This window comes from Lithobates pipiens, unplaced genomic scaffold, assembly GCF_037356315.1.
Source record: "Lithobates pipiens isolate NorthernLeopardFrog02 unplaced genomic scaffold, aLitPip1_a1.2 Scaffold_22, whole genome shotgun sequence".
Classification (NCBI taxonomy): Eukaryota; Metazoa; Chordata; class Amphibia; order Anura; family Ranidae; genus Lithobates; species Lithobates pipiens.
The window spans coordinates 335176767-335200724 of record NW_027507784.1 but is presented as its reverse complement, the minus strand read 5'-3'; the positions used below and the strand labels follow the sequence as shown (position 1 = coordinate 335200724).

Genomic DNA, 23958 nt, shown 5'->3' with positions numbered 1-23958 from the left:
TTGTTAGGGGGTCCCTCGTAGGCTGCCTCCTTCAGTGCCTGAGCTCCTGACGTCACTTCCCTTTGGCGCAAGAAGGACTCAGCTCTGCCCCTTCTCTCTTGTCAATCATCTGGGACCTGTCACCTGTCACGATTGAGCGGCCAATCACGGCCGCACAGTGGGTGCCCGGCTGTGAAGCCACAGCTGGGTGCCCACAGTTACAATGCTGGCGCTGCCAAGCAGCGGGGGAGACGGGGCTTTAATCCCCCGAATCGCTGGACCCTGGGACAGGTAAGTGTCCGATTATTAAAAGTCAGCAGCTGCGGTATTTGTAGCTGCTGGCTTTTATTTTATTTTTTTTATAACGGAAACACCTCTTTAAGACCATTAGGCGGAAGTGATGTTTGATGTCACTTCCGACATCCAATGATATGGAGTAGAGCGGGGGGGGCCATCATTCTCTCACTCGACTCCATACCTCACAGGGCAAAGGACCCAATCGTCTCCGCCGCTACCGAGGGCTTTGGTAAGCGGCGGAGATGACCTAAACGCGTCGGGAAGGGGGGTGGTCACCTCTCCCACCGCCAATAAAAGTGATCTTGCGGCAAATCCACCACAGAGACCACTTTAATCCGAAAGCAGACTGCCCGCTGTTTTTAAAAATACCAGCTATCTGCTGCCATAACAACGGTATTCAACGTCAACGCGCCAGCGTATAATGGCGGTGGGTGGTTCTGGAAGTGGTTAAAATCGCGTTTTATTAAACAGCTTATATTGAACTCACAGCTAGATGATCAAAAGTCAGCGGCCGTGCCCACAGACCTCACCAGTTGACTCATGCTTAATGACATCACAGATGTGGCTCCACCCGATGCGTCTCCCCATAATAGGCATCGACTGGGAAAGGAGTCTCGAACCTATTATGGGGAAACGCGTTGGGTGGAGCCACATCTGTGACGTCATTACGCGCGAGCCGATTGGCAAGGTCCGCGGCCGCGTCTGCTTGTTTGTATTTTGCTGGCTTTTGATCCTCTAACTATAAATGCAATATAAGCTTTTTAATAAAAACGGATTAAAAATAGTTCAAGTTGATGGAGAGAGAGAATTTAGTTCAGCTTTAATATTCATGGCACGGTAGCACCACCTTTTTCATGTCCTACTGAGAAAGTAGTTAGAGCCGACTCTACAAGATGGCGTATGGATGATATAAAATACGGATAAAGCAAAAAACCAACAAGTGCATGCATGCTGTCTTTTTAACTGGCATTTTCAAATCATTTGCATAATTAAAAAACAAAATACATTAAAAAAAAGATACTTTATTTCCGCTTTAAGCATTGTGATAGAAATTGCCCCAGCGAAATCCTATCAAGAATTACTTTCAGGTCAACGCTAAACTGATCCCTCACAATGCACACTAACTCAAGCGGATAAAAAGACTTTCGCAGGAAGTGGAGAGCAAATTACACAATCATCGCAAAACAGGCAAACGTCTCTCTTACCACAATGTAGATCTGAGGTTTGCGTCTTTTGGCCAGATCGATAACGTTCACTCCGTTGTAGTACAGGTTCTCGATGCAGCCGTGAAAATTCCTCTTCAGAAACGTGCCGGGCTTCCCGGGGACTGGAATTCCTCCAAAGCTGAACTTTGGAAAAGAAAAAAATCAAAACTTGGCTCATTCCTTCGCTTAATGCCACATTTAAAAAAAAAAAAAAATAATAATAATAATAATAAAATAAAATAAGAGATTCGATCGTAAATCAGATTATGGAGAAGATTTACTTCTTAAGAAAAATAACTGTCACCGAGCCAAAAAACATTTGTTTAAAATGAATAGCCCAGCCTGCGTGTAAAAATAAATCAACCTTAGGAATTTATATTAAGATGGAATTCTGGCTAAAGCTTTTTATTTTTGTGTCGGGAAAGTTAGAACCAGCAATAGAAAATGAGGCAGAAAAAAAAAAAAAATTATTAAAAAAATTAAAAAAAATTATATTTTGTGGTGTACAACAGGAAAGGTTTAGAACCACTGTGTAATGGTCACCCTTTCTCATCACCTGGATCACCTGCTGGTAGCTCTGTGGTTCCCTGGGTGGAGGTTTGTAATTCCAATGTCCACCAGCGGGTGTAATCCATCCAGCAGATCCCAGTAATAAGTTTCCACCTGATGCTGGCTGCTGGGAGGGTATTTCTACCCTCCCCTACTTGTGCCTCTCGCTCCAGTGATTTGCTTTGCTGCCAAATTTGTTACGTCATTTATTCTGATCCTGACCCTGATCTTGCTCCTGCCCTGCACCCATGCTGCCTCTTAACTGCTCCCCTTTGAGGCTGATCCCAGTCCTGGTTTCCCCTTCCCATCTGCTTCCTGCATCTTCACCTTGTTCATCTGCGTTTCCTATTTTGTTTCCTATTTTGTACATATGGTATATATAGTTTATTTGTTAGGCCGCGTACACACGCGGGGACTGTTCGCTCAACTTTGTTCGTCAAACAGTTTCAGCGGACAGTCCGCTCAAAATTAGCATGGACGGACTTGCCCACACACGACGAACGAACAGTCCGCTGAAACCGTGCGTGATGACGTGAACGGCACGTACGACGGGACTAGAAAACGACGTCCTATACACTGCAATGCAACCTTCGGCGTGTAAATTCTTTCTGAGCATGCGCGAGACTTAGTTTGACGAACAAGCCTACACACGGGCGGACTGTCCGCTCAAACCAAGTTTCAGCGGACAGTTTTTCGGAATTTCCGAAAAACTTTGTTCGTCAGACTGTCCGCTGAAACTGTCCGCTGAAGCCCACACACGAGCGGACTGTCCGCCGAAACACTGTTCAGCGGACAAAGTTGAGCGAACAGTCCCCGCGTGTGTACGCGGCCTTAGGCTTTTGGTCACTCAGTCCCTTCACACTATGGAACCGCATTCCTGTGCAATTCACATGCAATGCAGTGTGGTGCAATTTGAGCCCATTCATTGTGAATGGGCTCAAATCGCACTACATTGCACCAAAGAAGTGCAGGCACCTTTTTTTGGAGCCGCACCGCAAACCGTATCACATTGTTGTTTTGTACTATGCAATCCGATGCAGGCAAAATTGCACTGCGTTTGTGATCCGTTTGGAGTGTTGTTAACTTTGTACTGACACCAGCAGTGGATCTAAAACACAGTGGGACTGCAATGCGGTGAGTGAAACGCACAGGGATCACTGCATTTCCTGCACCACATACAGTGCCTTTAAAAAGTATTCATACCCTGTGAAACGTTTCACATTTTCTCATGTTACAACCAAAAACAAAAATGTATTTTATGGGGATTTTATGTGATAGACCAACACAAAGTGGCACATAATTGTGATGTGGAAGGAAAATGATAAATGATACAAATAAATATATGAAAAGTGTGGGGGACATTTGTACAGCCCCCCCCCCCCCCCCCGAGTCAATACTTTGTAGAACCCCCTTTCTCTGCAATTACAGCTGCAAGTCTTTTTGGGGATGTCTCTACCAGCTTTGCACATCTAGAGAGAGACGTTTCTGCCCATTCTTCTTTTGCAAAATATCTCAAGCTCTCTCAGATTGGATGGAGAGCGTCTGTGAACAGCCATTTTCAAATCTTGCCACATATTCTTAATTGGATTGAGGTCTGGACTGTGACTGGGCCATTCTACTACATGAATATGCTCAAAACTAAACCATCCCATTTTAGCTCTGGCTGTTTAGGGTTGTTCTCCTGCTGGAAGGTGAACCTCCGCCCCAGTCTCAAGTCTTTTGTAGACTCTAAAGCCCCGTACACACGAGCGGACTTTTCAACATCCAAAGTCCGTCAGACCGAGTCCGTCAGACTATCCGATCGTGTGTGGGCTGCAACGGACTTTAGCTTCGCAAAAGTCTGACGGACTTTAGAAATGAAGCATGCTTCAAATTTTCCCGACGGAACTCCGCCGGACCCGGTCCCCTTCGAAAAATTCGCTCGTGTGTGTGCTACTCCGACGGACTAAAACCGACGCTAGGGCAGCTATTGGCTACTGTCTATGAACTTCCTACGTCGAATCCAGTCGTACGTCATCACGTTCGACTCCGTCGGAGTTTGGTGTGATGGTGTGTGGTCAAGTCCGTTCGGTCGAAAAGTCCGCCAGAACTCCGTCGGAACTCCGTTGGAACTCCTTTGGAGGTCTGTCAGACTTAATCCCTCTCGTGTGTACGGGGCATAACGGGTTTTCTTCTAAGGTTGACCTGTATTTGGCTCCATCCATCTTCCCATCAACTCTGACCAGCTTCCCTGTCCCTGGTGAAGAAAAGCATCCCCACAACATGATGCTGCCACCACCATGTTTCACGGTGGGGATGGTGTGTTCAGGGTGATGTGCAGTGTTAGTTTTCCGCCACACATAGTGTTTTGCTTTTAGGCTAGAAAGTTCAATTTTGGTCTCATCTGACCAGAGCACCTTCTTCCACATGTTTGCTGTGTCCCCCACATGGCTTCTCACAAACTGCAAACAGGACTTCTTATGACTTTCTTCCACCAATGTCTTTCTTCTTGTCACTCTTCCATAAAGACCAGATTTGTGGAGAGACGACTAAGGCCGCGTACACACGCGCGGACTGTTCGCCCAACCTTGTCCGCTGAACAGTGTTTGGGCGGACAGTCCGCTCGTGTGTGGGGCTTCAGCGGACAGTTTCAGCGGACAGTTGGCCGAACAAGGTCTTACGGAAATTCCGAAAAACTGTCCGCTGAAACAAGGTTTCAGCGGACTGTTCGCTCGTGTGTAGGCTTGTTCGGCCAACTAAGTCTCGCGCATGCTCAGAAAGGATTTCCACGTCGGAAGGTTGCATTGCAGTGTATAGGACGTCGTATTTTTCGTCCCGTCGTACGTGCCGTTCACGTCATCGCGCACGGTTTCAGCAAACTGTTCGTCCGTCGTGTGTGGCCATGTCCGTCCATGCTAAGTTTGAGCGGACTGTTCGCTCAAACTGTTGGACGGACAAAGTTGGGCCAACAGTCCGCGCGTGTGTACGCGGCCTAATAGTTGTCCTGTGGACAGATTCTCCCACCTGAGCTGTGGATCTCTGCAGCTCCTCCAGAGTTACCATGGACCTCCTGGCTGCTTCTCTGATGAATGCTCTCCTTGCCCGGCTGGTCAGTTTAGGTGGACGACCATGTCTTGGTAGGTTTGTAGTTGTACCATACTCTTTCCATTTTCCGATTATGGATTGAACAGAGCTCTGTGAGATGTTCAAAGCCTAGGATATATTTTTACAACCTAACCCTGCGTTAAACCTGCTTTAAACTTCTACACAACTTTGTCCCTGACCTGTCTGGTGTGTTCCTTGGCCTTCACGATGCTGTCCATTCACTAAGGTTCTCTAACAAACCTCTGAGGGATTCACAGAACAGCTGTATTTATACTGAGATTAAATTACACTCAGGTGGACTCTATTTACTAATTGGGCGACTTCTGAAGGCAATTGGTTCCACTAGATTTTAGTTAGGGGTATCAGAGTAAAGGGGGCTGAATACAAATGACCCCCCCCCCCCCCCCACAAACACACACACACACACTTTTCACATATTTATTACATTTGAAAACCATTTATAATTTTCCTTCAACTTCACAATTATGTGCCACTTTATGTTGGTCTTTCACATAAAATTCCAATAAAATACATTTATGTTTTTGGTTGTAACATGACAAAATGTGGAAAATTTCAAGGGATGTGAATACTTTTTCAAGGCACTGTATGTGTGAACCTAGGCTTAGTCAGATTGTTAGATGTTTGTCACTGGGATTCTGGTTCACTTGTAGCTTCATGTTTGATGGTGTTTGGATGGATTTTGTCTCACTGTAAATAAATCTCATTTAAAGAGTAGACAGTTTCCTGAGTGTAGATATGAAGGTTTGGCCATCTGTGCTGCTGATTCCTGACACCTTGGAGCCTTCACCATCGACTTGTTGTTATTCAGCACTGCAGCTTAGGCAGTGCACACCTGCCCATTTCAGGAAAGCTTAAAGTGGTTGTTAAGCCACTGAGCGTGTATGCTACAATCCCCTTTGCAATGCCCCATACACACGGTCGGACATTCCGACCACAAAATCCGTCAGATTTTTTCCAACGGATTTTGGCCAAAACTCGTCTTGCATACACACGGTCGCACAAAGTTGTCAGAAAATCCGATCGTTCAGAACGACGTGGCATAAAACAAGTACGATAGGACTACGTAGAGGCCGGTAGCCAATAGCTTTCGTCTCCAAATTTTTTCTGAGCATGGTGTGGCACTTCGTGCGTCGGAATTCTCTACACACGATTGGAAAAAGTCTGATCGGACTTTGTTGTCTGAAAATTTTAGATCCAGCTCTCAAACTTTTTCCGTCAGAAATTCTGACAGGAAAAGTCCGATAGAGCCTGCGCAAGATTGGATTTTCCGACAACATAATCCGATCTGACTTTTTCCGTCTGAATTTCCGACCGTGTGTATGGGGCATTATAGTAACTGATGTGTTCCAGTGTATTATTGAAAAAAAATAGGCCCTCATTTACCTTATTTCAAAGTGCCGTTCGGCTCTCAGGTGACCGCCGCCTCTGTCCTCTCCAGGTCTGACAGCTACAGCGGGCAGGGCCAAGAAACCCCCGCTGACATCAGTCGCGAGGAGAGTAGAAGAGAAAAGAGGCGGCCAGTCACGTGAGCGCCCGACGGCAATCTAAAATAAGGTGGCTTATTTAAAAAAAAAAAAAAAAACATACACTGGGGCACACCAGTTACTATAACAGAGGGCATTGTAGCATACATGCTCAGTTATTTTTACCTGCAGGAGGGGAAGGCTGGGGAGCAATGGGAGCTGACAGGCAGGGAGGGAGGGGGAGAGGAGGACAGAGGAGAGCTGCGGATGATGGAGGCACGTAGACTGACCACGGTGTCAGGGCTCAGCAGCCATGATAAACGTGGTCAGTTTATGGGGGGAGGCAAAACCAGGCAGGATCAACCAGGTACTTCAGGTGATACAGAGGGCCAAATAACACAGCACAAGTGCTGTCTATATAAAATGCTTTAACCCCTTCCGGATGTATACTGTGGCAGGGCGCCCCTCCTGGGCAAAATCACTTACCTGTACGTGGCTTCTAGTTCCCGGTCTGGGGCGTGCATGCTCGCCGCCGGAAACCCGCTCGGGAGCCAATCCCGCAATCGATTCTGAGAGAGGCAGAACATCGGTCTGCCTATGTAAACAAGGCAGAATGCTATTAGACATGTGCGGTTCGTTTCATTCCGAATTAATATTCGGAACAAATTTTCATTCGGAAATTCAAACGGAAATTCGAATAGAATTTTACAGCGAACTTCAGTCAAATTCTAACTGTATACATATTGCTGAAATCAAAGACTGTGTGTGTTATTGGAGTACCATTTTCAAATAATGCTGTTTGAGGCTGGGTTCACACTATTGCAAATTGGATGTGGGTTTCTGCATTCATTTCGCAATAGCAGGAGATTTTGACCGGCTCTCTATGGAGCCGGATCACATATCTCCGCTGCAGCTCCGGTGCGAATTTGTGGATTTCGGGCTGAAATCGGAACCTGAAATGGTGAACGAGGACACACCGGACCCCCTGCTGTGAGCCGCATGTGAAGATAGTGTGAACCCAGCCTTAGTTAAGCCGTAGGTGATTTAAAGAGTTATTGTAATCATTTGATGAAAATGTTTCTTATGTTTGTTCACGTTGACACATTGGAAGCGAAAAAAATCTAAAGTTTTCGGTTTGACCAATTCAAAATTTATCAATTTGAATGTTTAAAATTTAAAAATAAACCCTGTAAATTCAAATAAAATTCGAACAATTCAGAATTCGGGAATTACGAATACGCATCCCAAATACGAATCCTGAATACAAATTGAAAGAATCAAATTAATTTAACGACACAAAATAACTAGATTAATGAAACAAAAATGTTTTATTTTTTTCGCTATGCACATGTCTAATCGCCGTTCTGTCAAAGGGTAAGATGGAGATTCTGTGTTTCTGCTAAGCAGGAACACAGAGCTCTGTCTTCCCCCAGGCAAAGCACCTCCCCCACAGTTAGAAAGCACTCCCAGGGAACGCATTTAACCCTTTGATCGCCCCTGATGTTAACCCCTTCCCTGCCAGTGTCATTAGTACAGTGACAGTGCATATGTTTAGCACTGATCACTGTATTGGTGTCACTGGTCCCCAAAAAGTGTCACTTAAGCCTCGTACACACAATCATAACATAACGTAACATAACGTAACATAACATAGTTTCGCTCAGTCGTGCCATTCTGCCGCTGTACAATTGTGGCAGCTGGTCGGCAAGTGGTTAACAGGAATTGCCCCATGAAATTCGACAAGGTGTGGCAGCCATGGACGGCTTAGGCTTGGGCACTTCCTTTCTTGTGCTTTGCATTTAGTATGGGAGTGGCTGCTTCACCTCTTCGTTGTCTCTGTTGGGTCTTGATTGGACAGTGGGATTGGTGTTCTATTTTCCTTCCTTTTATTAATGGTTATTCTCCGTTTGAGGTTTACCCATCGTGTTAGAACTATTCAGGTATCAGCTTTTTGCTCTCTTTAGAACTGTCAGTGTATAACCCTTTCATGACTAAGCCAATTTCTGACATTTGGTGTTTACAAATTAAAATCCATATTTTTTGCTAGAAAATTACTTCTAGCCCCCAAACATTATATATATATATATATATATATATATATATATATATATTTTAGCAGAGAATCTAGAGAATAAAATGGCGATTGTTGCAATATTTTATGCCACACAGTATTCGTGCAGCAGTGTTTTAAACGCAACTTTTTGGAAAAAGGGACACTTTCGTGGATGTTTAACCACTTACTTACTGGGCACTTAAACCCCCCTCCTGCCCAGACCAATTTTCAGCTTTCAGCGCTGATACACTTTGAATGACAATTGCGCGGGCATACAACACTGTACCCAAATTAAATTTTTATCATTTTTTTCCCACAAATAGAGCTTTCTTTTGGTGGTATTTAATTACAGCTCGGAGTTTTATTTTTTGCTAAACAAAGGCCGCGTACACACGCGCGGACTGTTCGCCCAACTTTGTCCGTCCAACAGTTTCGGCAAACAGTCCGCTCAAACTTAGCATGGACGGACATGGCTACACACGACGGACGAACAGTTTGCTGAAACCGTGCGCGATGACGTGAACGGCGCGTACGACGGGACGAAAAATACGACGTCCTATACACTGCATTATAGCTTTCGGCGTGAAAATCCTTTCTGAGCATGCGCGCAACTTTGTTTGACGAACAAGCCTACACACGAGCGGACTGTTCGTGAACCTTGTTTCAGCGGACAGTTTTACGGAATTTCCGAAAAACCTTGTCCGTCCAACTGTCCGCTGAAACTGTCCGCTGAAAGCCCACACACGAGCGGACTGTCCGCCCAAACACTGTTCAGCGGACAAAGTTGGGCGAACAGTCCGCCCGTGTGTACGCGGCCAAACAAAAAAAGATGCAAAAAAAATAAAAATAAAAAATCATGTTTAATAGTTTGTTATAAAATTTTGCAAACAGGTCATTTTTCTCCTTCATTGAAGTGCGCTAATGAGGCGGCACTGATAGACTGCACTGGTGGGCACTGATAGGCTGCATTGGTGGGCACTGATAGGCTGCATTGGTGGGCACTGATAGGCTGCACTGGTGGGCACTGATAGGCATAGTTATGGCGGCACTAATAGGCACAGATAAGGCGGCACAGATAAGGCGGCACTGATGGGCAAAGATGGGCACAGATAAGATGGCACGGATGGGTGGCACAGATGGGTGGCACGGATGGGTGGCACTAAGGGGCACTGATAGGTACCACTGATAGATGGGACTGATGGGCACTGATAGGTGGCACTGATAGGTGGCTCTGATAGGTGGCACTGCTGGGCACTGATGGGCGGCACTGCTGGGCACTGATAGATGACACTGATGGCCACGGATATGTGGCACTGGGGTGCAGCACCTTTGTTGAGGCAGATTGTGGGCACTGCTGGGTGGCACTGTGGGCACTGCTGGGTGGCACTGTGGGCACTGCTGGGTGGCACTATGGGCACTGCTGGGTGGCACTGACGGAGGGCACTTATTTTTTAATGATGTTTAGTGATGAGGGGGCAGGTGGGCACTGGCAGGGGGCAGCGCGAGGAGGAATAATAGCCGATTACCGACTCCGTTATATCACATGATCAGCTGTCATTGGCTGACAGCTGATCACGTGATAAGGGGTCGGGATCGACCCCTTGCTCGGATCGGTGATCAGGCGAGTCTCATAGACTCGCCGATCATAGAGCGCGCCGCGCAGGCCGCTCGTGCACGTGACGACGTCAATAGACGTCGTCCCGGCAAAGGAGATCCGCGCTGTAGCCGTCATTCAGCTATAGCGCGGGTCTCAAGTGGTTAAAAAACGAAACAGTAAAGTTAGCCCAATTTCTTTGTAAAATGTGAAAGATGATGTTATGCAGAGTATATAGATACCAAACATGTCACGCACTCGTGGAATCACGACAAACTACGGTACCTAAAAATCTTCATAGGCGACGCTTAATTTTTTTTTTTACGGTTACCAGGTTAGAGTTAAAGAGGAGTTCTAGTGCTAGAATTATTGCTCTCGCTCTGACGATCGCGGTGATACCCCACATGTGTGATTTGAACACTGCTTACATATGCGCGCGCAACTTCCGTATGCGTTTTATTTTCTGCGCGATCTCGCGGGGATGAGGGGGGGGGGGGGGCGCTTTAAATTTTTTTAATTATTTATTTTATATTATTAAGTTGTGTTTAAAAAAAAAAAAAATTATCACTTTTATTGCTGTCGCAAGGAATGTAAACATCCCTTGTGACAGTAATAGGTGGTGACAGGTCCTCTTTATGGAGGGGTCGGGAGTCTAAAAGAATTTTCACTTCAAAGTATTCAGATCGCCTTTTTCGGCGATTCTGAATACTGTATATTTTTTTAAAAACCGGCGCCATTGGCTGCCGAGTAAACAGGAAGTGACGTTGTGACGTCGCTTCCGTGTTTACAATCAGGAGGCTGGAAAGAAAGACGTTTCCAGCTTCGTTCCACTCTGTCCCTAGTCGCCAGAAGCGGCAAATTGTCAATCAGGCCTACCGTGCTACTGGGAGGCCCGGGAAGAGCGACGGGAGGTGGTGAGGGGGGGGGGGGGGGAGTCCCCTCCCGCTCCTCCGGGATAGCAGCTGAGTGGCTTTTAGCCACATCGGTTGTTATCCCTGGATAGCCGATTGGCCGCTCTAAACAATGGTGCCGGGATGATGCCTGCAGCTGTGGGCATCATCCTGGTATAACCCCCGAAAGCCGAGTACGCACATCTGCGTATGCTCAGCGGGAACGGAATAATGTACTTCTTGATATTGTCCAAATTGTTCCTTTGTACCATGCCTTGGTTGAATAAAGGAACATTCTGATTGTTAAAAAAAAAGAAAAAAAGAAAAAATTTAATTTATACGTTTAGTTTTGGTACAGTGTTGCATGAACGCGCAATTAACGGTTAAAGTAGCGCAGTGCCTGTACTGGCGCCATTTTCCACCAACTCCTAATGCCACTACCCTGCTAGAAGCAGCAGTTGCCACCTCACAGGAAACTCTACAAAATATGTTGTCCAGGAAAGGGATCCCGAGGAAGAAGATGGGATCGGTTATGGCACTTCCAGGGAAAGTGTTTCACTTGTGCTCTCAACGGAGGAAAGACGATCCCTTGTGGCTATCTCCAAATAGCCCCCTGTGGGGTAAAATTAACGGATGGGCGCAGCACCTGGGCTAGATATGTCATAAAATACTTACATCTTGGAGAAGGTTCTGATTGATCCGGATCCAGCTAAGTCAGTGATTCTCAACCAGGGTTCCTCCAGAGGTTGCTAGGGGTTCCTTCAGCATTGGGCCATTTCTGCCTCTGGAGACTGGAGAACTATTTCAAGAGTTCCTCTGTGTTGAAAAAGTTGAGAAAGGCTGAGCTAAGTGAATCTCTAGATACTAAGGGGCAGTGGGCCCGGGTATAATGACTACAACTTTTTAGGCCCATGGCGCGATGGGCGGCGATTGTCCCGGAGTTGTCGGAAGAACTGTGACAGGAGGTACTGGGCACATATTTGGTGTCTGTTGCCTCCTCTATGGATAAAATGATCCAGTTCCGTTACCTTCACCAACAGTTAGCTAGACTTTACCGCATGCAAAGGAGGGAATCAGCTGTCTGCCATAAATGCAAGGGAGCGGAGGGCACTTTCCTACATATGGTCTGGGAATGCGAAAAAGTGAGACCATTATAATCGCAGGTGACTTTATTTTTTGGACCAGTTTGATCTGCCTAACATTTGCTCTCCTCTACGATGCCTCCTTGGAGTTTTCAATTAAGAGGAGATGAATGCATACACAAAACTGTTCCTTAGGATCCTAATCTTTCGTGTGAGGAAGCGCATTGCCAGACGCTGTATACATGATGAACAGTTGACGCTGGGGATGTGGATAAAAATAATAAATGCTGATGTGCTGATGTATAAAATGACCTATGAAGCTACAGGGGCTCCCAAGAAGTTTAGGAAGGTATGGTTTTGGTGGGGTTGACTCTGAGAATATGATGGAAGAGGAGGGGTGAAGACCATTAGACTGTTTAAGACCACTTTCACTTTTTTGAAAAATATGACAATGGGAAGATAGTGAGTATACTGCTTTTAACTACATAGCCAAAAGACGGCTACAGTGCGGTCGACTTATTCTGTTTACCATGTGATCGCTCTGTCAAATGACGGAACGGTCACTTTTAAACAAACTGGCGTCATGTCATGATGCCGGTTTCTCCCTCCCCTCTCTGTACCGATCTGTACAGTGTGAGGGGAGAGGGGGAGAGATAGTTTTTAGCAGCACTGTGGGCTGGATCTGTAGTGCCCACAGTGCTGCTCTGTGCCCATACTGTGCAATACTCTGCAATAATATGCAATACTCTTCCAGTACTGTGCAATACTCTGCCAATACTGTGCAATACTGTGCAATACTCTGCCAATACTGTGCAATACTGTGCAATACTGTGCAATACTGTGCAATACTCGCCAATACCCTGCAATACTCGCCAATAACCTGCAATACTCGTCAATACCCTGCAATACTCTGCCGATACTCCGCCAATACCCTGCAATACTCTGCCAATACCCTGCAATACTCGCCAATACCCTGCAATACTCGCCAATACCCTGCATTACTCGCCAATACCCTGCAATACTCGCCAATACCCTGCAATACTCTGCCAATACTCGCCAATACCCTGCAATATTCTGCCAATACCCTGCAATACTCGCCAATACCCTGCAATACTCGCCAATACCCTGCAATACTCTGCCAATACTCGTCAATACCCTGAAATACTCTGCCAATACTCACCAATACCCTGCAATACTCTGCCAATACCCTGCAATACTCGCCAATACCCTGCAATACTCTGCCAATACTCTGCCAATACTCCGCCAATACACCCCAATACTCTGCCAATACTCCCCAATATTCTGCCAATACTCCCCAATACTCTGCCAATACTCCCCAATACTCGGCAATACATTTTAACAGAAAAAACTATTTTTTTTTTAATTAATTTATCAAATTTTTCCGTCTTTTTTGATTCATAGCGCAAAAAATAAAAAACCCAGCAGTGATTAAATATCACAAAAAGAAAGCTCTATTTGTATGAAAAAAAGGACAGAAATTTCAATACTCGCCAATACTGTGCAATACTGTGCAATACTGTGCAATACTCTGCCAATACTGCGCAATAGTTTTTTTTATATATATTTGGGGGATATCTATTATAGCAAATAGTAAAAAATATTAATATTGCTTTTTTTTTCAAAATTAACGCTCTTTTTTTTGTTTATAGCGTCAAAAATAAAAACCGCAGAGGTGATCAAATACCACCAAAAGAAAGCTCAATTTGTGGGGGAAAAAAGACGTCAATTTCGTTTGGGTACAGCGTTGCACGACCGCTGTAATTGTCAGCTAGAGCGACGCAGTGCCGAATTGCAAAAAATGCTCTGGTCAGGAAGGGGGTAAAATCTTCTGGGGCTAAAGTGGCTAAACCCTTAGAATACTAAGACATTTATGAACGCATCTTTGTAGAAATTAAGTTAAATGTTATGCCACGTACACACGATCGGATTTTCTGACGGGAAATGTTGGATGTGAGCTTGTTGGCGGTAAGTCCAACCGTGTGTATGCTCTATCGGACATTTGTTGTCGGACTTTCCACCAACAAATGTTGTCTAGCAGGTTCTCAAATTTTCTGCCAACAATTGCTTGTTGTCGGACTTTCCGATCGTGTGTACACGAGTCCGTCGCACAAAAGTCCACGCATGCTCGGAATCAAGGACGAGCCGGAAGCGCTTGTATAACCAGCATTCGTAATGGAGATATCACGTACGTCTTGTACGTTCCCACGTTCGTAATTGTTGGCCAACATTTGTGTGACCGTTTGTATGCAAGACAAGTTGGAGCCAACATCCTTCGAGCAAGAATCCATGGTTTTGTTGTCGGAAAGTCCGATCGTATGTACATGGCGTAACACTAATGCACCATACACGCGGTCGGACATTCCGACCACAAAATCCGATTTTTTTCCGACGGATTTTGGCCGAAACTTGTCTTGCATGCACACAGTTGCAGAAAGTTGTCGGAAAATCTGATCGTTCGAAACGAGGTGACGTAAATCAAGTACGACGGGACTATGTAGAGGCCAGTAGCCAATAGCTTTCGTCTCCAAATTATTTTTGAGCATGCGTGGCACTTTGTGCGTCGGAATTCTCTACACACGTTCAGAAAAAGTCAGATCGGATTTTGTTGTCGGAAAATTTTAGATCCAGCTCTCAAACTTTTTCCGTCGGAAATTGGCCGATGGAGCTCACACACGATCGGATTTTCCGACAACATAATCCGATCTGACTTTTTCCGCCTGAACTTCCAACTGTGTGTATGGGGCATTTGTCAGTGAAACTGCATAACTACTGCTGTTTTTTTTTTTAATTTTAATTTAATTTTATTTTTTACATTTGACTGGGTATCCACTTTACACCATGAATGCATTTACATCTACACAATCACCATTTTCTCCTTCACTGGTTATAATTGCCTGCAGGTTAAAAATAAGACATGAAAAAAAAAAAAAACCCAGACAACCATTCTTTTCACGCCAACGAAATATGCAAAGGTCATCGTCAATACAAAAAAGAAAACTCTCTGATTTTATGCCGGTTTACGCTGCTTGTAAAAAGTCAACCCCCCTCCCAAATACGGTTCGGATGAGTTGGTGGCGTCGCGATTAGTTTAATGCGCTATAAACTTTCAAACATCTTATGTTCTTTATTGCGCGGAGAATTGTGAAATGCTAGCCGGTATTACAGGCTGAAGCCGCTCCTCCGCCAAATGTTAGACAGATTTATACGTTAAGGGCAATCAAGTTTTTATTTTTTATTGCTAGGAAGAAAAAAAAAAAAAAAAGTAAGAAAATATTTTCTGCTTAAAGCGGAACTGCACTGCATCTGAGCAACACAAACCGAAAAACGCAATTTCATTCGTTTTTAACCCCTTCACACCTAAGCCCTTGTACACACGGTCGGAGATTCCGACAACCAAATCCGTCGGATTTTGTCCGATGGATTTTGTCCGAAACTGTTGCATACACACGGTCGGACAAAGTTGTCGGAAAATCCGACGTGATGACGTTATTTCGTTATGACGGGACTACGTTCAGGCTAGTAGCCAATAGCTTTGGTGTAGGAATTTGATCTGAGCATGCGTGGCACTTTCTCCGATCGGAATTCTCTACACATGATCGGAGTATGTCCGATCGGAGCATTTTGACGGAAATTTTACCAACAAGTTGGAAAACTTGGTCCGTCGGATACTCCAATGGAAACAGTCCGATGGAGACCACACACAGTCGGAATCTCCGACCGTGTGTACAAGGGCTTAGAGTTAAAACAAATATTAATGCCTGTGCACAATTTTGCAACTTTGACACGTGTTAGTAAAACCGTACATATCATCTCAACTACTTTCTGCATTCAGGTGGATTATACCGCGCGTTTTTTTTTTTTTTTCTAATTGGGCTTTCATTTGGTAGTAAATAGTTATGGATATCTCCTGATTTATTTTTATTTTTTTAATCCAAGAAGTGCTGGGACTTGGATGTACGTAGCAAGAGGACAATCAGATTCGGGGAGCTTATTGGGTCAGGTAAGGCTGCTCACAACAGGGAAGGCCGCCCTCCAGTGGGTTACGAACAGGAAGCCGAGGCTACAATTCGCACAGGGTCACCAAAATTGGACAATAGAAGATTGGAAAAACGTTGCCTGGTCTGATAAGTTGATTTCAGCTGCGACATTCAGATGGTCAGAATTTGGCGCATGGATCCATCCTGCTTTGTATCAATGGTTATCAAGGCTGGTGGTGGTGGTGCAATGGTGTGGGGGGGATATTTTCTTGGCACACTTTGGACCCCTTAGTACCAATTGAGCATCGATTAATCACCACAGCCTACCTGCGTATTGTTGCTGACCATGTCCATCCCTTTATGACTACAGTGTCCCCATCTTCTGATGGCTCCTTCCAGCAGGATAATGCACCATGTCACAAAGCTCCAATCATCTCACCACTGGACAATGAGGTCCCTGTCCTCCAATGGCCTCCACACTCACCACATCTCATCCAATAGAGCACCTTTGGGATGTTGTGGAATGGGAGATCAGCATTATGGATGTGCAGCAGACAGGGGCGGACTGACAACTGATGGGGCCCCTGGGCATTAGGAGATTATGGGGCCCCCAGGCAATCAGAGATAATGGGACCACACAGTATACAATCACACAGTATATACATACATGTACACACAGTATACACAGACATGTTTCTATTGGCTGAGAAGGTACTGGAGAGGCGGGGCAGCTATAATCTCAGGATTTTTAGACCAAAAAGATGTCGGTAAAGGACATTTCAGAGACAGATGTAAAGAAAACACAGATTTTTACATACTGTCCCTGGTTTTACTGAGGCTGGCAACCCTGATGGGGACCCTAGTGGCCTGGGGCCCTCGGGCAGTGCCCGAGTGGCCGAATGGTCAGTCCGCCCCTGGCAGCAGAGAAATCTGCAGCAACTGTGTGATGTTATCATGTCACTACCAACACCTTGTTGTATCTATGCCACAAAGAATGCAGGCAAAAGGGGGTCCAACCCGGTAGTAGCAAGGGGGACCAAATAATGTGGCCGGTGAGTGTATATGTGGAAAGTGGACACAGGGCTGCAGTTATGTGGTATTTGCACATTTTAATTATCAACATAGGGTTACTATAATATGAATCCACATGAATGTATTTTTTTTTTTTTAATGTTCAGTGCCAATAAAGTCCAATTTTATTTTGATTTTTTTCGAAAATAAATTTATTCCAAGTATTTCTCCTGGAGAGTTCACTTTTAAGAATAAGTGTCCATTTTTTGTACAAAGACATTACTTAATGCTGCAAAGCAAATAGCTGGTAATATAAATATATCAATTCTGAAATGCTTCTCTTTGGAATGGTATGATAGATACTCCTCTGTCAAATTCATTGCTAAGAACCCATATTTCTAAAAAAGAACCGGCCATATTTACTAATTAAACCCATTTCTGAGCTGCACGCTCGCTGCACAATTTTCCCTGTTATGTCATAATTCTAATTGCCTAATACATAGCAATCACAGCAGATATTTCCCTTCTATTTTATCGCCCATCAAAGGCCCAGAGATAGAACTTAAACTGCAGCTATAATCTTTAGTGGGCTGGGGATGGCGCGGGACTTAATTAGGAATTTATCACTACAAACAAAATACTAATGACACCAGACTGCACTGCAAATCTGCTTACCGACACTACCCGGGGTATAAAATTATAGTGTGAGACCTGCATGGGCCATGGTTCATTTCCAGAACCAAGACACATCAAGAGCTGGCATTAAGCCTGCCACTTGACTTTGACCTCTCCGCGGATTTTAGGCGCAAGACAGGTAGATTGCTTGGTGTGAAGCATGATGTATTAAAATTATTATATAATTATTACTTATTAGTTATCAATAATTGTTATGATCAAAAATTATTAATAATTATAAATATACTATATATATATATATATATATATATATATATATATATATATATATATATGTATATATGTATGTATATTGATATAGATATCACTCTCTCTCTGCCTCTATATATATATATATCAATATATAATTCTATATAATTAATTATAATTAATTATATAGAATTATATATTGATATATATATAGAGGCAGAGAGAGAGAGAGAGAGAGAGAGAGAGAGAGAGAGAGAGAGAGAGTGATATATATATATATCAATATATATATATATATATATAAACTAATAGATATATTCTAATATTTCTAATATGATGTAATGCACTGGATAAGGAGATAATAAATAAAATAAATAACAATCATACTATTAATATTATTATTAACAAAAATATTAATACTAATAATACACATAATACAATGCACTAAATATACTGTCAATAAAAGCCCTTTTTAAGAGGAGCGGCTCATAATAGGGGACTTCAAGGCTGCCTGGCTGGGAACACACACATCATGGCGGCTACACTAGTGCTTCAGGAAAAACCCTATAGGGCAATATAGTCACCCTATACCCATAAATGCACTGCCTGCCACTTGACTTTGATCTGTCCGTTGTTCTTCGGTGAAAAAAGTTTTAAAGTAGTATTAAAATATCAGTACACAAAAAAAATGGTAAGGTTATTTTAAAGAACTTTGCTATATATATATATATATATATATATATATATATATATATATATATATATATATATAAACACATATATATAAAAACACACATATATATAGATAGACACACACATATATATATATATATATATATATATATATATATATATATATATATATATATATATATATATATATATATATAATTATGTATAATAATTATTGTACTATTATTTATAACGTATGTATTTCTTTATTTTTAGTTTCTTATTTATGCATTTATTTATTTTCCTGTACTATTGTGCTGCAGAAGGGTTTAAAATACTTTGAGCATACTGGTGGTCCAGACCTGTGTGAGAACTATCGATTGGTGTACTGTGCCAGTGAGGATGTGCCAGACCATGTGATCTCCAGTGTACGGCCAGTTCAAGGCATTTTAGCGACTGCTGCAGCACAACAGTTTAGTTAAAAAAAATACAGCTTTTCCCGTATTTACTAAACAATTTTCACTTTACCACAAACCAACACATTTTACCACAGGTCCAATACCAGTTTTTTGTTTAGATAACACAGAAAAACGCACCTCGTAATCGATGTCTAAGTCATCGGACTCGCCCTTAGTGCGGAAATGTTGGGTGTATTTGTCCACTGTGAAGTTCACTTGTTTGTTGAATCGGTCTATTAAAACAGAATGCCAATGCTGATCATCCAAGAGGCTTCCCAAACTCACCACTGTGTGAGTGTTACCGAAACGCAGCTTGGCGTCACCTGGAAGGGAAAAACGGGCAATGTGAGATCATCTAAGGCAGGGCTCCTCAACCTTTATCCAAAACCTTCCAGGTCCCAACAGGAAATAACAATAAAAAAAAAAACTGTTTATAATCACACAATAAAAGTATTGGAATGCATTGGGGCTGGGTGTTACATTACTGTGAGGGGTTCTGGAGGGGTTTAGGGGACTCTGCAACAGACTTGGTAGCCATGGCTGTATAGAAAGAGGTTTCTGAGGGGCTGGGGTTTCTCCAGAGGTCAGGAGGTTTTGCAGAAGGCTGGGAGGGGCACTGTGTCAGTCTGTGTGCCACTGTGGGAGCTTTGGGGGCACAGTGGGAGCTGGAGGTTCTCAGGGGGCTGGGGACATTATTAGGGGGTTAAGAGACACTGCAGGCAATTGTAGGGTGTTGGAGGCACTATTAGAGTTGGGAGGCAGTGTGGTAAGTTAGGTGATCTGCAGCTGGCTGGAGGCCCAGGTGGAGGGTCCTCAGGAGGGAGGTGGGTGTTTAGGAGAACTAGGGGGGGGGGGCAGTGCTGAGACAAGGACATCCAGCGCCAAGGGCAAAGATGCCAATCTGCAGCCCCCTTTCCCTGTTTGTGATGTGCAAGTTTAGGTGATCCTACGTCCAACAGTCATTCGCTTGTTAAAATCACTGCCGCTGGCACTCCCCCATCAGCCTTTTAACAGAAGGAAGGCACCCTCATCCCTGCATTAAACAACTGCACCCAGGAAAATTTCCCCTCTTGCCCACCCCTTGTCCTGGCCCTGCTGAGGGCATTGTGGTTGGGCTGTGAAGCACTGCAGAAAATTATAGGAGGTTGGGTACTCTATAGGACCTGGGAGGCACTGTGGTAGGTTAGGGCCGTGTTTCTTAACTCCAGTCCTCAGTCCATGCAAAGGTCTCACACCTCTTCCTCGAGGCCTAAGAAGTTCAAGAGCCATTGATCAGCACAGAAAGTCATTGTGACCGTTAATGGGATGACATGGGAATCATTCTTCTTGGTTTTCTGGAACATGGCCATACTGTGACCAGAAATTGGTACATTGAGACACTTAAAGCAGAACTTCACTCTAAAGAAGAAACTTAAATTTAGGTCCCCCCCACCTTTTTCTTTGGGGGGGGGAGGGGGAGTGGGCATCTAGTTTTCTCAGATACCGGCTCCCACTTCTGTGGCTGACTTTTAGATTTCAGAATGATGGACACTGGTGCTGGACCATTTCAGGTAAGTTTCATTAAAAGTTGTAGAAGGAAGCGAACCATTGGGCCTGACTGACCACATGTAAAGCTTATTAGGTCCAGGAGATACATGGCTCATAGCTCCTCCACATACGGGCACAGTGTAGAACAGTGGTCATCAACCCTGTCCTCAGGGCCCACTAACAGGCCAGATTTTATGTATTACTTTGGGGAGATGCAGACTAGAATACGGCAATCATTGAGCAGCAGATGATATCACCTGTGATGTATTTCAGCTATCTTGCAAACCCGGCCTGTTAGAGGGCCCTGAGGACGGGGCTGATGACCACTGGTGTAGAACAAGACATAGTGGGTTTGATTCACTAAAACTGTAGCGTGCAAAATCTGGTGCAGCTGTGAATGGTAGCCAATCAGCTTCTAACTACAGCTGGTTGAATTAATCTTTGACCAAAAAAAAAAACCTGGAAAACTGGCTGGTTTCTATGCAGAGCGGCCAGGGCCGTCTTTAATATTGATTGGACCCTGGGCAAAAATTTTCTTAGGGCCCCCCTCCCCCCATGTAATTTCACTCTCCACCTTCTCTGAGACATACAATAAATAGCAGCTAGACTTAAAATCATTTTACTGTATCAGATCAGGCAGCGATTGTGATTGGTTGCCAGAGGTTACAGCATATCATTACTGCTTACTGACTGGTGGCTAGAGGTTACAGCACTCCTTAAGGCTCACTGATTAGTTGCTAGAGGTTACAGCACATTTCTGCTTGTTGATTGGCTGCTAGAGATTGCTGTACAGTAATACTGCTCACTGGTTGCTATAGGTTACAGCACATCTTCTCCTCACTGCAGGGGGGCAAGATATACCTATGAATGCTGACTTTATTTACATATCAATGCAGTTGGCCTCAGCTATTTACATATGCATGTCACTGCTATTTACATATGAATGCCATTTTTTCCTCTTAAACACAGGTCTGCAGGTGAGTCATCTGTACACAACAATAGGGCAGAGCTGGGCAGCATTAGTAGCAGCACAGGACTAAAACTTCAAGGAACAAGGGAATGTAAACTGGGATAGTTGGCAAGTATTAGGCAGCTGCTTTGGGCCCCACAACAATGACAGGGCCCAGGGCAGCTGCCCCTTTTGCCCTGCCTTAAAGACGGCCCTGATAGCAGCATACGATTGTGCACTCTCCAGTTTGGTCAATAAGCCCCAGTCCGTACTATGGGGAAAAGATGACTAGTCCTTAGTTTTCTACTGGACTTTTCTTGGATACAGCTTCCACAGTACAGGTTCATTTTAAAAGTTTTAAAAACACAAAGTTATATGAATCAATCTGTTAACATTTTTCTATAGTCGTTCATTTCCGCAGTGTGTGAATTGGTCAGATCCATTTTGGTTTTTCATTCTCACAGATCAATTTACTCACAAGAAAAAAAAAAAGAAGAAGCGTGTTGTTTTCCAGCTACGGATACATTTTCCTTCTTTTTTTTTTCTAGAAGGTTTAGCTGTTGTTCATTGTTTGCTGATAGATTCTAGCTCTGATTCATAAACTTCTATTTGATGCGTACTTTGATGAAAGAGGAAAACCCAGATAGGAAAATAGAAAAGAAATAACAATTTGTGGCTGATATCGGAAAATAGGACAGCTGCAGTAAAGTGTTGCGTATGTCGAAAATGACTTTTAACTTGTCGTAGCTGCAATTTTCACCCACAGAGATTTTCAAACCACAAAACATTAATGTTGGAAAAGGGAACATAAAGAGAAAAGCACTGTTGTCATGCCGAGGAAATAAGCTTACTCTCATTTCCATAATTTAAAGCGAGGTAGACAACACTAAAGAGGGGAAGATCTGCTTTTTAGTTCACCGAACCATCTTTCACAATACCAGGGATTTATGAAATGTATTGTAAAAAGGGGAGTAACTCTTCCGCTATACAGGGGTCTCCAAACTCTCTAAACAAAGGGCCAGCTTAGTGTCCTGAAGAGTAGGGATGACCCAAACCCCCCCCCCCCCCCCTCGCAGCAGAACACGCGAACAGGCAAAAGAAATTTGTTTGAACACACGAACACCGTTAAAGTCTATGGGACTTAACCACTTTCAGACCGGACCAATTTGCTGGTCAAAGACCAGACCACTTTTTGCGATTCGGCACTGCGTCGCTTTAACTGACAATTGCGCGGTCGTGCGACGTGGCTCCCAAACAAAATTAACGTCCTTTTTTTCCCACAAATAGAGCTTTCTTTTGGTGGTATTTGATCTCCCCTGCGGTTTTTATTTTTTGCGCTATAAACAAAAATAGAGCGATAATTTTGAAAAAAACGCATTATTTTTTACTTTTTGTAATAATAAATATCCCCCAAAAATATATAAAAAAACATTTTTTTCCCTTAGTTTAGGCCGATACGAATTCTTCTACATATTTTTGGTAAAAAAAAAATCGCAATAAGCGATTATTGATTGGTTTGCGCAAAAGTTATAGCGTTTACAAAATAGGGATAGTTTTATAGCATTTTTATTAATAATTTTTTATTATTTTTTTTTTTACTAGTAATGGCGGCGATCTGCGATTTTTATTGTGACTGCGACATTGTGGGGGACCCATCGGACATTTTTGACACATTTTTGGGACCATTGTCATTTATACAGTAATCACTGCTATATAAATGCAGTGATTCCTGTGTAAATGGCACTGGCAGTGAAGGGGTTAACCAGTGGGTGGCAGTGTAGGGGTTAAGTGTTCCTAGGGGTGTGTTACTAACTGTGGGGGGGTTGGGCTTTCATTTAGTGTACACTGATCTCTGCTCCAATCACATGGAGCAGAGATCAGCGTCACTAGTTGCTAGGCAGAATGGAAAAATGTTGTTTATACAGCATTTCCTCCATTCGGCCGCTCCGTGAGACGATCGCGGGGATGCTCGCGGCGATCGAGTCCGCGGGTCCCGCGACCGGACTCACGGGGGTCCCGACCAGCGCGATGGCACGGCGGCAACGAATATTGGACGTACATGTACGCCAATATGCCTGCCCGTGCCATTCTGTCGACGTACATCGTGCGCTGGTCGGGAAGTGGTTAAACGTGAAAAAACAAAAGTGCTCATTTTTACAGGCTTATATGCAAGTTATTGCCATAAAAAAAGTGTTTGGGGACCCGAGTCCTGGCTCAGGGGACATATATCAATGCAATTTT

General features: G+C 43.9%; 1 protein-coding gene across 1 annotated transcript in view; it reads right to left on the bottom strand.

The window, feature by feature from the left end:
* LOC143925079 (contactin-associated protein-like 5) overlaps positions 1-23958 on the bottom strand; it is a 591832-nt gene that overhangs the window by 402459 nt on the left and 165415 nt on the right. Inside the window, exons 4-5 of the mRNA XM_077449666.1 lie at positions 19380-19564; positions 1482-1625 (exon numbers count right to left, since the gene is read on the bottom strand). Coding sequence (XP_077305792.1) covers positions 1482-1625; positions 19380-19564 — 329 coding nt within the window. The remainder of the gene's footprint in view (positions 1-1481; positions 1626-19379; positions 19565-23958) is intronic.